At 51.8% G+C, this 15327-nt stretch overlaps 1 protein-coding gene across 1 annotated transcript in view; it reads left to right on the top strand.

Annotated features, from left to right (window-relative positions):
- Window positions 1–15040, top strand: part of MYO18B (myosin XVIIIB) — a 62274-nt gene extending 47234 nt beyond the window's left edge. The window contains exons 41-44 of the mRNA XM_064727222.1: window positions 6016–6149; window positions 7071–7232; window positions 12427–13676; window positions 14421–15040. Coding sequence (XP_064583292.1) covers window positions 6016–6149; window positions 7071–7232; window positions 12427–13675 — 1545 coding nt within the window. The 3' untranslated portion in view covers window position 13676; window positions 14421–15040. The remainder of the gene's footprint in view (window positions 1–6015; window positions 6150–7070; window positions 7233–12426; window positions 13677–14420) is intronic.
- The last annotated feature ends 287 nt before the right edge of the window (window positions 15041–15327 follow it).

Raw genomic sequence — 15327 nt, forward strand, 5'->3', positions numbered from 1 at the left:
AGCATCAATAGTTAATAGAAAGCCACTTATGGCTCTGCTCCTGCTAAATCCCCCATCAATTATAAATCCAGCCTGAATTATTCACTTGACATTACTTAAGTCGTGCTCTGCTCCTAACAATTTTTGAAAAACTTATTTAAATACATAACGGTGAGGTTGTGGACTTTACCACACACTGTTCAGGTTTAAAGGAGGGTGTTGAAAGGACAAATTCCTGGCAGAGATTGGGTTAAAAATCATGTCTTGTTTCATTGCTGCTGCCTGTATATGTAGATATATATATATAGAATATATATACAATATACAGAATAGGAGGTATTTTGTCCTCACTGCTCATATTTATCAGTGGAAAATCCTGTGCCACCATCCCCAGCCAGGCTCAGGGTGTCTCCATTCCATCCCTCCTTCTTTTCCCACCCAGTTCAGGGCACTTGGGAGGCAGCCTTGTGCCATTCAGCAGGGAATACCCAGTGAGGAGCAGGGATGAGAGCTGGCTGCCAGGCAGATGGCTCTGCCTCATGAATTTTGCAAGAAGGATGGGTTTTGAACACTTTCCAGGCGTGTTTGGTAATGATGGGGGTAGGACTTGGCCCTGCTGGACTCTCTTTGCTCTGGCTGCGCATCCTGGGTTTTTCCTCCCTGGAGCTGGAGCTCCTTTCCCAATAAAACCTGGATCCCAGCCTGCAGCAGCTCCTCAATTCTCAGCTGCTGGGTTGGCACCCAGAGCTTGACAGGCCAAGGATGGAAGGGATGGAACAGGGGTTAGGAAGGGTGGAGAAAGGCTGGGAAGGATGGAGAAGGGGCTGGGAAGGATGGAACAGGGATTGGGAAGGATGGAGAAGGGCTGGAAAGAGTGGAACAGAGTCTGGGAAGGATGGAGCAGGAGCTGGGAAAGGTGGAGAAGGGTTGGGAGGGATGGAACAGGGGTTGGGAGTGATGGAACAGAGGCTGGGAAGGGTGAACAGGGGCTGGGAAGGGTGGAACACGCTAGGAAGGGTGGAGAAGGATTAGGAGGGATGGAACAGGGGTTGGGAAGGATGGAGAAGGGCTGGGAAGAGTGGAACAGAGTCTGAGAAGGATGGAGCAGGGGCTGGGAAAGGTGGAGAAGGGCTGGGAGGGATGGAACAGGGGTTGGGAAGGATGGAACAGGGGCTGGGAAGGATGGAGAAGGGTTGGGAAGGGTGGAACAGGGTCTGGGAAGGATGGAACAGGGGCTGGGAAGGATGGAGAAGGGTTGGGAAGGATGGAACAGGGGCTGGGAAGGATGGAGAAGGTTTGGGAAGGATAGAACAGGGTCTGGGAAGGGTGGAGAAGCACTGTGAAGGATGGAGCAGGGATTGGGAGGGATGGAGAAGGGCTGGGAGCAGCAGGAATGGGGAACAATGAGTGGCTGTCCCAGTGTCTGGGTTTCCCTCCGAGGCTGCTCCTAGGGGAGGATGGTGCTGCCTGTGCTGCTCTGACTGAGCTGCCTGCAGAGTTTGGATTTCATGGCACAGCTCAAACATCTGGATGAGGGCTCTGGGGTGAAAACTCAGCAATGGGGTCCAACCATGGGCAGGAGCTGCTCAGGTCTCTTCTTTGGAGAGTCAGGAGACTTCTTGGTGGAATTCCTCGGGAAAAGCAGGGTCTGAGCCAGCTGGGATGGAGCCCTGGCTGGTTGAGGCACAATCCAGGGATTTCTGGGTGTCCTCCTGTCCCTCTGTGCCCAGCACAGCTCCACTGAACCCTCCCCCGAGCACACCAGGGGGGCTGGTGGGTGCTAACCTAAAATCAGCTTTCTTTAATGAAGCTGTGAAACTCATCAGCGCAATAATTAACTCATTTTACAGAAAACTGAAGCGCAGGTGTGAAGATATTCTTCACAAGTTTGTTTTTTTTTGTGAGAGGCTCAGTGTAAATAGTGTAAATAACCTTTTTATTTTTTTTTCTGGTTCTTTTGCTGGCAGATCTTTGAGCCCTGGCCCTGCTAAGACCAAGTTGTGTAAGACAATAGGATTAGGGGGTTTTGCTCATTTGCAAACTATAAAGGGTTTTGGGGTTTTTTGCTGTTTTTTTTTTTTTTTGGGGTGTGGGGTTTTTTTCTGTGTAGTTTTTTGTGTGTGTTTTTTTGTTTGGTTTTTTTTTGGTTTTTTAAAATGTGTTTTGGGGGTTTTGTGTGTGTGTTTTTGGGATTTTTGGTTTTTTTTGGTTTCTTATGTTTTTCTAGGGTTTTTTGTGTGGTTTTTTTGGGGGGTTTTAAATGTTTTTTTGGTGTTTTTTCTGCTTTTTTGTGTTTTTTTTATTTTTGGGAGGCTTTTTAGTTTCATTTTTTTGTTTGTTTGTTTGTTTTTTTTGGGGGGGGCTTTTTGTTTTGTTTTGCAGTGGTTTTGGCTTTTTTGGGTGGGTTTTTTTGTTTTCTTTTTGGGTTTTTTTGTGTGTGTTTTTTTTTTTTTGTTTTTTATGTTTTTATTGTTTTTTTGTGTGTGGTTTTTTTTGGTTTTTCATGACTTTTTGGTGGGGTTTTTGTGTGGGTTTTTTTTTGCTTTTGTGAGTTTTTTTAATTTTTGGGAAGGGCTTTTTGTTTTGTGGGTTTTTTTTTCTTTTTTTGGTTTGTTTTTGTTTTGGTTCAGGTTTTGGGTTTTTTTGTGGTTTTTTTGTGTTTGTTTTTTGGGGTTTTTTGGGTTTTTTATGTCTGTTTTTTGGGGTTTTTTTGTGTTTTTGTGTTTGTTTTTTTTGGGAGTTTTTTTGGTCGCTTTTTTGTGGGTGTGTTGTTGGTTTAGGGTTTTTTTTTTGTTTGTTTTTGGTTTGTTTTCTGCTTTTTTTTTTTTGACGCCTTAGAGGAGCTCTAATGACAATTACCATCAAAGACAGCCGGTCCTTAGAGGTGATGGAGGAGCCAGGAGTGAAACCTCGGTGCCTATTTGCAAATTAGGGCTGCTGTGGTTCTGCTTTGCCTTTAAAAAGAGTCAATTCCTCAGGAATCCATCAGCTGCTCACGCACCAATTACACGGTGCTCACACTGCAGCCTTCAACCCAGCGAATTTTTGTCACTTCAAACTTTCCCAAAAACCCCGCGAGTTAACGGCTTAATTAAAAACAATCATGATGGATGAGTTCTGCAGGTGCGGGCTCAGTTATTAGAAGAAAAAGGGATTCGAGTTGGATTAATTAGATTACACTTGACTCGGGGTGGATGGGAGCGAGCAGAGGTGGTGTTGTCACAGCAGAAGCACAAACAAAAATACAAAAACCATAAAAATACAAAAATACAAAAATAAACATGAGGTGGTGACAAGGACGTGGTGCTGGCCTGGGAATCCTTTGGAGTCCTGGGGATCATTGCACTGCTGGTTTTGTTAATCTCCTTTTAACCTCTCCTCAGATAATTCTGAGACAAAATTAGGGGGAAAAAAGCCTCTTAAGGAAAAGAAGGTTTAGAAATCCCCTTCCATGAGGGATATGCAGAATATTTTCAGGAGTGAGAGCAGCTCCCTGTGGGTTTGATGAGTGCCAGGCATCGCTGAGTGAGCTCCTGTCCCCTTGCTCCTGGGGAAACCTTTAATCCAGGCTCCCTGTCAGCAGGGATCAACCTCAGCCTTCTCAAACCATGGTTTTTGACCCACCAGCAGAGCCAGGCCTTTGCTCTGGGGCAATGGGAGAATCTGGTTTGGAAATGTATTCAGAACCAGGCAGAATGTATATTTTATTTATTGATGATGAAATATACATCAGCCAGGGGTTCTGAGCTGGTCAGGCTGGTCCTGCTGTGCATGTCTGGCTGCTTTGGTGGGAGCAGCCAGAGATGCTGGTGCCAAAAGGGGTTTAACAGCAGATGATGCTCCTTTTAGCCCCTCGGGTCCCTCATGGTGCAGATCACCCAATAATGTGAGTTTTCCCCTTTATTTCTCCCCATTTTCTGCTCAGAGGAAACAAAAAGCCAGCTCTGCCCAGTGTGAGGGTGTCAGTTCTCAGCCCAGGGACTGTGAAAAGAGAAAAGCTCCTTGGATTTACATTTAGATGGAAACAACATGTGTCAAAGGTGTCCTGCATCTCCCTGGGTGCCAGGGGCCTGGTGCTGGGCCTTGTCAATTTGTGCTCTGCAGGCAGCGTTTTTCCATCTGAAATTGAATCATTGTGGCAAAATTATTCCTTTCCTTGAGACAATTGTAGGGTTTGGAGAAAAACATGAGATGTCTCTGCGGATGAGATTTGGGACAGCTGGGATGTGGGGTTGAGCAGTGTCAGATTGATTTTGTGGCTCACATTTAAATCATCCCTTGGGTGGACGATAGATCCCAAATCCCCCTCCCGAGGCCACCAGTGTGTGTGCCACAAACTGGGGGTGCCAGGGATGTCCTGGGGGTGGCAGGGGGAGCCCCATCTCAGCAGCATCACCTGGGATGGTCCCTTCCCTCTCATCATTCTCAGGATCATGCAGAAAGTAGCAAGCTCAGGGGGGACCCCACCAGCCAGGGGGACCCCTCCAGCACCCAGGGCATTCTGTTTGCTGCTCCCACAGCCATCTCAGGGAATTTCTGTGTTTGTGGCCACAGAAGTGGTTTTGGAGTGCTGGTAGGGGGATATTGTTCTGTGCCTCCCTGCCCATCGCTGTTAACAGCAGCAGGACAGAGGAGTGGAATTAAATGCAGCCACTGAACTGTATTTGATTTGTGCCATAGCCTGCAGGTGAGTCAATAGAGGCTCTTATCAGCCTGTGGAAGGGCTCAGCTTTTATCAGGCAGCAGTTCCACTCCCTGCTCCTGCAGTCCCAAATACTGAACCCAGGCACGTGGGCACCCAGAGCTTGGGGCTCTTTGCTCCTTTCAGGGTTGGTGCTTCACTGTGAGCCCTGTTCTGAGCCCCTGCAGCCCTAGATGAAACACTTTCCTTGATGAAACAGCTCCTTTCCACCTTGTCCCTGAGCCAGGAGGCAAGATGGAAACACCAAGTTTCAGAAAACTTCTCATCAGCAGTGAGGTTTGCGCCAGCGCGTTCCCAGGAGCTGCTGTGACACCCAAACTGGGCTGTTCCTTTCCATGTTTTGATGAACTGAGATGCTCTTGCCCCAGGCCCTGTGTGCCTGGTGATTCCAGGCCTTCCATTATTTACTGTGACAGAGTGCCAGCTCCTGTGCCCTGGCCTGTCTCAAGTCATCCCTCACCTTGTCACCGCCGCCGTGGCGATTTCACAGCTGGCAGCTTCCATCACTGTGGATCTGCTGCTTCCTCCTCTCTGCTCTTTGATGGCCTAGGAACAGCAGGAGGGGTTCCTTCCCAGCTGGAAGGATGTGGAATGTGATGAGGATGGGTGCAGGGCCAGGCTGGTGCCCTTGGTGTGCAAGGTGGGCGATGTTGGGTCCATGGAGCTGTGTGGGTCTTGTCAGATTGGGAATCCTGGAATGGTTTGGGTTGCTGGGACCTCAAAACTCATCCAGTCCCACCCCTGCCATAGGCAGAGACCCCTTCCATATCTCAGGTTGGTCCCAAGCTGGTCTGGGACACTTCCAGGGATGGGGCAGCCATAGCTTGTCTGAGCACCCCGTGCCAGAGCCTCACCACCCTCACAGGGAAGAATTTCTTCCCAGTATCCCATCTAACCCTGCCTCTGACAGTGGGTAGCATTTCCTCTGTCTTGTCACTCCATACCCTTATCCAAAATTCCTCCCCAGCTCTCCTGGAGCCCCTTTAAGCACTGGAAGCAAAACTATTTACCAAAGAAGTGGATTAAAACTATTTATCAAAGAACCTATTCGACCATTAACACCCTCCCCAATCTTATTTATCGCAACCCCAATACTAGCCTTACTTCTAGCAATCTCAATCTGCCCTTATCCATGCCCTTATCCAAAATTCCTCTCCAGCTCTCCTGGAGCCCCTTTGAGCACTGGAAGGTGCTGGAAGATGCAGTTTATGTTCACAAGCACCACAGGGCACGGTGCAGCTAACCAGCCCCCACGGGCAGCACTGGGGTGGGTGTGGGATGGTTCAGCAGTCTCCAAGGTTGGTGCAGACCCTCTCCTGGTGTCCCCTGTGCAGGAGCAGCAGCTGGCAGAGCTGGCGGAGGTGCGGCAGGGGCTGCAGGCTGACCTGGGCACCTCCATCCGCCGCATCGCAGACCTGCAGGTGGCCCTGGAGGGGCTGCGGGACAGCGATGACAGCGATGCTGACAAGTGAGTGCAGGGCTGGGGGGTGTCAGAACTCAGTGCATCCCTCCGGGTGTCCAGAGCCGGGGGGCTCAGAGACCCTGGCACACAGCCCAAAACACCTGGGGATTTGATTTTGACCCTTGGAGGAAGTCACCAACTTTGTAGGAGGACGTGAAAGCCACACAGGTTTGAATAGTGTAATAACAAAATGATCACAGGGTGAAAATGTAGATTTTAAGATTTTTGGTATGGGGGTTATGGGGACAAGATGGAGGAACTTGGGCGTGTCCGGCCTTTCTTTCTTCTTCTTGTTCTCCATTTTCTGCAGTGATGTTGGCACTTTGGGATTGGTTTAGAGTAGTAGTGCACTGTTTTCTTGGTCCAGCGGTCACAACCTGCAGGCAAACATCTCGCTTTGGTCAGCTTGCCTCCCCCACACACCTGCCCAGGGTTGGGGGTCTCAGTCCCAGTCCTTGGAAGGAGGAGAGGGGCTTTTCACATGGGGGTTCCATGTCTCAGTCCTTGGAAGGAGTAGAGGGGCCTTTTCACATGGAGGTTCCATGTCTCAGTCCTTGATGGAGAGGCTCCTTACATCTCAGTCTGTCTGTCACGGTGGTTCTAAAACAGATGAGGGTCTTCTGTGGGAGACCACCTGAAACTCAGGAGAAGTCCAGGCAGGCCGAGAGGTGGGACAGCTTCCAAGGCTGTTGTTGCAAAAAGGGCATGGTGCCCTCTTCTTAGCATACAGCAAACACACCTGTGAAAACAAATAACACTGAGCTTTCAGCTCTCAGGGCCTTTGGCATGTAACTTTCTCCTTCAGAGATTCTAGACGGGGGGGTCTTCTCTCCAGTGGTCCCCCAATGACAATCGTGAGGCAGATGAGGGAAAATTCTCACAGACTCTCACAACCCATCCATTAAAACGTCTCTCCTGTCCCCCCAGGGATGCCTGCTCCACTGTTGGCTCCGTGCTCAGCCTGGAGCCTGCAGAGAGCGTCAAGTCCTGGCCGAGCTCCTCCTCAGGCTGGACGTCCCTGCTGAGTGCCAGCGTGGCCGGGAGCGTTTCAGCACCATCCGTGGGCAGCCGCAGCACCCAGAGCCTCAGGTGAGGGACCCCAGCCCATCCTGGGGGGTGCTGAGCTGTGGGGGCTTCCTCTGGGACGCGCAGGATGGAGCTCAGAGGGACCCGTGGTGTTTAAGGTTAAAACATCAAACTGAGGGAGGCAGTCACTGCCACGGCGGGGATCAGTGAAACACCAGATGAAAGTCGCTGCATCAAAAACGTGCTTCAAGCAGGAAAATATCCCTTGATGTGTTCTCTGGAGATAATTTAAAGAGGCATTGCAGCCTGTTTGAGGATTTGTATGCCATATGCTCGCCGCTGAGGGAGAGGGACGCATTTCTACTGTTCTAATATCAAATATGTTAATTTTTGGTGGTGATGCTGATGGGCTGGGGGAGAGATGGAGAGGGGCCCAAGCACCTGCACAGCCCAAATGCTTTGCTCTGTGAGGGCCCATCCTGAATTGGTGCCCATCAGAGGGACCACCCAGTCCAGAGAAAAACTCCATTTCTGTGTCACAGAGAAATTTGTGTTTCGTGTGTGAAACAATCCCATGGCTTGAGTTTGGAAAAAATCTGTAAATCAGGGTCTGGGGCTGCGCTGTGGAGGGAGCTGGTGAGGATGGAGGAGGGTATTGGAGGTTTGTGAGGGCAGAGATGGAGCAGGGATGGAATCCTAGGGCAGGGAGAAGAATGGGCTCCAGAGAGCATCATCCCCCTGTAGGGAAGGTGGACAAGGTGCCAGCCATCCAAACTCAGGGTGGGCAGGGCTGAAATTCAGGGTGGGCAGGGCTGGCAGTGCCCCTGCTCACAGCCCCTGTGATTCAGGACCTCCCCACCTCACTGCTGCCCCATAGATGCTGTCTCAGGACATGCATCACTACTTTCCCAGTTTTTCTCCCCATAACCAGGGCAGGTGCCAGGCTGAGGCTGGGCACAGCTCCCTGCAGGTGAAGATGCTCTGAGGTGACAGGATTTGTCAGGGTTGTGAGCACAGTCTCACTGCAGACATTAGTATTAATCTCCCTGCTCTGATTCCGGAGAGCTGCATCCCCACAGCCCCCACCTACTTGTTCAGGAGAATCACTGTTGTCAGAAATTATGTTCTGAAGAGAAATTCCCCTGCAGGAAACATCCTGGGTGAGCTGGAGGAGTCTGGGGAGGTACAAGGCAGAGTTTAAGAGCAGTCAGACCTGTGGGGAGGTCACAGAATCCTGGAATGCTTTGGGTTGGAAGGGACATTAAAAATCATCCCATTCCAACTCCCATAGACCAGTGATGAGTGGGAGCCCTGAGAGCAGTGGGCTGAGCTCACTGGGAGCCTGCACAATAAATAAAGCCCTTCCTAAGTGCTGCTGAGGAGGCTTTGGTCCAAATAACCCAGCTCTGATAATTAATGAGTGACAGAAAAACAGGCATTGTGGCTAATACCTTATTTCTGAGCTGAAACACCTTGGATTTATAGTAGAAGACATACAGACTTTCAGGTTGGATGTTGAGAGGAATTTCCTCATGGAAAGGGTGGTCAGGCCTTGGCAGGGGCTGCCCAGGGAGGTTTGGAGTCCCCATCCCTAAGGAAGGTGGCACTCAGTGCTCTGGGCTGGGTGACAGGGTGGGGATTGGATTCTGGATTCCTCTCCAGCCTCGGTGATTCTGGGATTTTGGGGTTTGCTGGGCTGCCTGTGGCCTTTATCCTGAGCCCAAATCAAATTGTCCTGAGCCCTGGCCACAGTGTGAGCATCTCCCTCTGTCCTGGGGCTTGTGAAGGGACAGATTGCAAATGCTGGTGTGGGAGCTGCTGTGTTAGGCTGCAGCTCATCTAGGATGGAAATCGAGAGAGGAGGGGATGAAATGCAAACAAACAGGAGACGAGACTGGAGGTAATAAAAACGAGATCAGGGAAACGAGCTCTTCCTTATTAAGATTCCTTTGTCTTACACAAGCTCCCAGTAATGAAAAACGAGTCCTGCTCGTGTTGGCTGCTCCGCACCACATCTGGGCTGTTTGCTGAACAAACAGCTGCCAAGAGCCAGAGGAGAGCAGGCAGCTCTTATCACCCCTGTGCTTACAGGAGGGAGAGCTTTGATTAACGTTGCCTTTAATTCTCTGCTATTTAAATTCCTTGTACAAAACGCTGGCCGGCAGAGCTAAGCCTCTATAAATATGACACAGCTCAGGGTTGTGATAAATATGATTTTTTTATTATTATTAAGAAGGCAATTTAAAAGTTTATGTATTTATTGTGGCCCTTTCCAGGCAGGTCAGGGTTGTGCTGTGATGGGAGGTTATCCAGGGGTGCAGTCAGGGAGTGGATGCCCAGCTCAGGATCTGCTTCTCCATCCTGCATCCCACAGGACTGGGGCATCCACAGCCCCAGGATCACCCTGACAGCAATTCCCCTCCCACCTTGGTTGACAAAACCAGGAGCCCTGGTCCCAAGGCTGCTGGGGATCCGACAGGTTTATTTTTAACCACGACTGTGTCAGAAGCAAATCATTACGTGGGAAACTGGGAGCTCTTGTGTAGATGATGGTGTGACAAGAAAATCCTCTCCTGACAGAAATGAGGCCAGTGTCTCTCCCCTCCCTGAAACTGTCTTGGGTTTTATTTATGAGCTCCCAGAAAAAGCATCCCAGCCACACTTTCGGCCCTGGTCATGTGTTGCAAAGCATGTGTGGATTTTATTGTATAAATGATTTCAGCTGGTATAATTGTAATCATGCTAATTGCTATGTAATCTTCGCTAATTATTGTTGTATGTCATTTGGTTTGGTGTGAATGGCAGATTGCAGAGCTCTGTTGGCTTCCAGGTGCCTCCCAGGCATCTTTTGCTGGGAAAAGATGGGAAAATCATCTTCCCCGAGGATGCTGGAGGAGCAGGGCTCTGCTCAGGGCTGGAGGGGCTCAGGGTCCTGCCTCCCATGGCTTCACCTTCTTTTGGGGCTGCCTGTGCCTTCCTGGGGTCACTCTGAGCCCTGGGAATTCATGCTGGGAATCAGAGAGGGATTTAGGGATGAGCAGAGACTCTTGTGTCCTGCCTTGTGAGGAGGATGAGGATGAGGAAGATGAGCCATGATTTTGGAGGGAATAAGGGAACAGTTAGAGAAACAAATCATGGAATGGTTGGCGTGGGAAGGAACCTTAAAAATCATCCAGTCCCATCCCCTGCCATGGGCAAGGACATTTTCCATTATCCCAGGTTGCTCTGAACTCTCTCCAGCCTGGTCTTGGACACTTCCAGGGATCCAGGGGCAGCCACAGCTTCTGTGGGCACCCTGTGCCAGGGCCTCACCACCCTCACAGGGAAGAATTTCATTCCAATATCCCATCCAGCCCCGCCTCTGGCAGTTTAATGGATGCAGAAAATGGGAACTTTTGGGAGAGACAAGGATGGATGGGGCAGTTTTGGCCTTTCACTGGAAACCAGGGCATGGAGAGTGTGAAGTCCCTGCTTGGACTCTGAGGCAGTCATGGAAGCTGGAACAATCCCACCTTTGGAACAATCCCACCTTTGCAGCTTTCACTCCATTTCAGACCCTGAAGATATTCAGGAAAGCATCCCCTGTCAGTCATGTTGAACAGGACAATAAATACAGCGTGTTCAGTCCTTGTTCACAGCCCATTAGTGGTTTTCACATCTCCACTCACTTTTATCTCAGCCTTAAAACCCAAATAAAAACCCTGATGCCGGTGTTTAATTTATGAAAGCCATTCATGCAGCACACAGGTTACAATATTATTTGGAAACGTGCAGAATGAATGGAGCAATTTCTGTACAAAACCTCACCGAAGGATTACACCAGCCGTTTAAGTAAGATGCAATTTAGGGTCCTAAAATCCAGCATTATTGAAATGTCTCAAACTATTAATCAGCTGTGGTGCTTCAGCAGTGTCAGCATGGGACGGGCCTGAAGGGTGCAGTGGTTCAGGGAGATGAAATCTCTGGTTAATTCCTTAATAATAAAGAGATTTAGGCTGGTTAAACGGGCAGGGAAAGATGGTGGGTGCCAGTTTAGGAGGGCACCTCTGTGCCCTGGGCTGTGCCAGTGGGCACCGGGAAGCTGGAGCTGCTCCACTGCCCCTTCCCTTCTGCAATCCCGCATTTCCCAGCTCTGGAGTTCGTCCTCAGCCCATCTCAAATGTGAATTATTTCACGGGTCAGCAGCAGAGCCTGGTCCGAGCGAGCGTCCCGGAATTCTCCCCTCCCACCCCATTCCCATGGCAACAGCGGCATTCCCAGGGCAGGAACCTTCATCTCTGCTGCTCCCTCCCAGAGATTCCTTTGTTCTTTGGGTCCTGCTGCTTTGCTCTGCCCTGTTCCCTCTTTTTCCCTCCTCCTTTCCCAAATTCCCATCCCAGTAAGGCCGGATCTCATTTCCCTCTGCTGAGCAGTGATGGGGTACCTGGGAGTGGGGACACTGCCAAAACAAATGCTTGGAGGGGATCACTAAGCAGGGGCTTGGTGACACCAGTGACCCCAAGCCCACTGGTGGCTGCAGTCCCCCCATCCCTGTGGCAGGTGGATCCCATGTGGTTCCTGCACCATCCCTGGTTTGGGATGTGATCCCTTGTCCGGCCATCCCCCCTCTCTGTGCAGGAACATCAGATTCAGGTGTAGCAGGGCTCCTGTTTGAGCAGCAGCCTGGGTGAAACATGCCCAGCAATAACACTGAGATGTGTCGGGGGTGCGCTGCGAGCTGCTTTCATAAAATTTTAGTGAATAATCTTTGGCTTTGACAGGAATAAAATAAATCCTACATATTGCTGTAATCTGTCAAGAAGAAGGATATTTGGAGGTAAGTGCTGGCTTGGCAGAGCTGAAGCTGGTCACACCACCAGGAATTATCCAGGCTGGCTGACCTGGGCTTATTTGAGATAAAATCCTTGGGCATTGCCCAACTGCTGGAAGCAGCAGTGAGTTCATCCCGAGACTCCCATGGCAATGCCAGCTTTTCACTGCTTTTTGTCCTTCCTGGATGACATCCCCGTCACTGGGAACCCCACAAGCTAAACTAACACGGGTTTATCTGACGTTGGCAGGGGGTTTTTACAAACCACAAACGGGACGGGACTGCTGTGGAACGCGCCTTGAGCTGTTTTATTTTCCAGCATCAGTCTCATGACATGATTATGTCAATGGGAAGACGCCAGCAGCTCGCATCTCAGCCAGCAGACAACTTGATGTTACAACTTACTTTATAAGTTTCTTAACTTATTCCCACATTTGTCTTGTTCAGGGTGAGCAGAGACACCAAGGACCCCGCTCCGAGCCGCCCTCTCTCCTCCCGGAGCTCTGCCCGCCCCACCGAGGCTGTGGACCCGGGCAGCACAACGAGTCCCCTGCTGGCGGCCAGAAGACGGGAATTTGGAAAACCTCAGGCAGAAGAAGAGGGGCTGGAGAGCCCAAAGAAGCCGGTGGATAGGATAGGAGACACATCCCCATCGCTGCTGCGCGGGGTGTCCCCGCCGGTGCCCAGCCGGAGGAGGCTCTCGGTGGCATCCGGGTCGGTCTCGGTGGCATCAGGGTCGCTCTCGGTGGCATCGGGGTCGGTCCCGGTGGGCTCGGGGCCGGTGCCCAGCTCTGCCGCCCTCTCCGAGTACGTGGAGGAGCTGCGGCGGCAGCGGGAGCCGGGTTTGGGGGACGCGTCCCCGCTGCCCATTTACCGCACCACCGGTGCCGCGGCCCTGCGGCGCCCCAGGGCTGCCCTGGAGGAGCCCCCGGGGAGGCTGGAGGGGGATCGGGCAGGGGATGGAGAGGGAGCAGGTGCCAGGCTCACCCGCTCCTCCAGCCTGCGCAGCATGGCCTCGGAGCCGGCCGGGCCCCCGCGTTCTCCAGTGCTCAAAAAGGCATCGAAATTCGGCTCCTACGAGTCCCTCCTGCCGGGCCTGGACGGCTCCGGCCGCCGGCCGAGCTCCCCGGCTGCGGGGATGGAGGTGCCGCGGCTGAGCTCCTGGAGGAGCTGCCTGGAGCCCTCGCTGGAGGACGTGGAGCTGGGCAAGGAGCCGGAGGGATTGCTGGGCGAGGGGAAAGGGAGCGACCCCTTCAGCTGGAGAATCCCCACCCTCAACTACGAGAGGAGAACCAAGGTTGACTTCGATGATTTCGTGCCGGCCATCCGCAAGTCGCCCTCGGCCAGCAGCCTGGGCAGAGCCCGCAGGGACCGGAGGGAGCACCGGGCCCTCACCGTGCGCTTCGAGGACGAGGCCATCGCCTCGGGCAGCCTGGAGCCCTCCGACACCAAGGGCACGGCCAAGGGCAGGGAAGAGCCCGGGGATGTCTCCGACGCCTCCTCATCCTCGGGCTCCCAGCGCTCCGCCCGCAGCGCCGACAGCGTCAAGCGGCGGCCGCAGCCCCCGAGGGCGGCCGGGGAGGGCTCCAGCGGCAGGGCCGGCAGCCAGGGCAGCGCCGTGAGCCGCCGAGCCGAGGCCGAGGGCAGGGAGGACGATGTCAGCAGCATCATGAAGAAATATCTGGGCAAAGAGTAAGGTAAGCGTGCTAGGCAGCGATGTGGGGTGCTGGCCCTGAGGGTCGTTGGCTGTGCTGGTGCTGGGGAGTGTGTGGGGACAGGATAGCTCAGGACAGCAGGAGTCCCCATGCTCATTTTGATGTCTCAGAGCATCCCAGGGCTGCCAGGGTGTCCCTCGGGGTGTGTGGCACTGGGATTGTTCACCCCTTGCCTTTGCACCTTTGGAGCTGCAATGGAGACACTGATGGTGCCAGGGACAGCCCCAGAGGCATCTACAGTACCAGCTCGGAATTCACTGGGGTTTCCCAAAACGAGCATCAATCAGCTGCCACCCCAGCATATGGCAGACTCATCCCCCCAAGCACTCCCTCCTCAGGGGCCCAAGTTTCTTTTGGGTGATTTTATTTCTTGGTGATTAGAAGTCAACTCAGGCTGGACTCTCGGGGTTCCCTCTCTGGAGGATGGGGCTCCTACATGGCCCAGACATCCTTCCCCCAGTCCTCAGCAGCCTCCGACACCCACTTGGATGCCATGTCTGGATTGCAACTGACACTTGGAGAATTAGGATTTATTGCTGCAATCCAGGTTTGAAAGCGGAGTCCCTAATGAATGCGCCACAACTGTAATTAAGTGTTTAAAATAGATTAGAAAAACATTTTGTAAAACCATTGCCTTTAGAGTAACTTATTGGATGTCAAGCTGTGACCAAATTGACTAAGCCAACACGCGAAGGGAGCGCATGTTAATAAAACATTTCTTTCCAGGAAGCAAATTTGCATAATGCAACGTCCCAATTTCTGCAGGATCCGATTCCATCGAGCCCCAACCTGCAGTGACAAGAAGCCACGTTGAGCAGCATCCCTGCTCCTGGCAGAACCACCTCACGTGAGCAGAGACTGCAAAAGGCTCCACAGAAGTCATGGGATGGTTCTACAAACTTATTTTGGTCCTGGACATACCGTGGTTTCCTCATGCTCCTGCCCCGTTTCCCAGCTTTGCTCAGGGCCAGTCGCGGGGAAAAGGACTTTCCTGTTCTCCTGCAGTTGTTTGACTTGGGAGTTGGTGCTTAAATTCAACCCCAGCGGCTGCCACAGATGCTGAGGATGTGCCATGGCCTGGGAAAGCTGCTTTGAGAGGAGCTGGGGGGACACCAAACCCCTCCTTTGTAACCCAGAGCTGCAGCCCAGGTGTCTCATCCCACACTGCACTGCCCAAAAATGCAGCTAATCCTGAGTATGCTCTTGGGTCTCAGTGTGACACCCAGCAACAGCAGAGCTCTGAAACTTTTATAATTCCACAGGTATTTGATGGATCCATCTGTGTTTCCATGGCTGCAGCCTGTGGGGGACACCTGGGCACATCCCAGAGGCTTGCAAGGCACTTGGGTGATGGAGGGGCTCTATTTAATGTCTGCTTGGTTTTTACAATAAAATATTTGCTTCTTTGACATGCAGGTCCCTTCTGGTTATTCCTTTCCCCACAGTAGGTTCAGGTCTGTGGAAATTGTGCAGTGCAGAGCTGAGCACCTCCTTCCACAAAAAACCCTCTTTTCTCAGCCTCCCCCTTCTTTCCTAGAAGAGATCCAAACTTATTCCTTGATCAGAGCTTTGGGGCAAAAGGATGCACAATGTCCATGCACAAATCTCTCCCCTCCATCACGGATTTCCAAGC

Source organism: Zonotrichia leucophrys, chromosome 15 (assembly GCF_028769735.1).
Source record: "Zonotrichia leucophrys gambelii isolate GWCS_2022_RI chromosome 15, RI_Zleu_2.0, whole genome shotgun sequence".
In the NCBI taxonomy this organism is placed as follows: Eukaryota; Metazoa; Chordata; class Aves; order Passeriformes; family Passerellidae; genus Zonotrichia; species Zonotrichia leucophrys.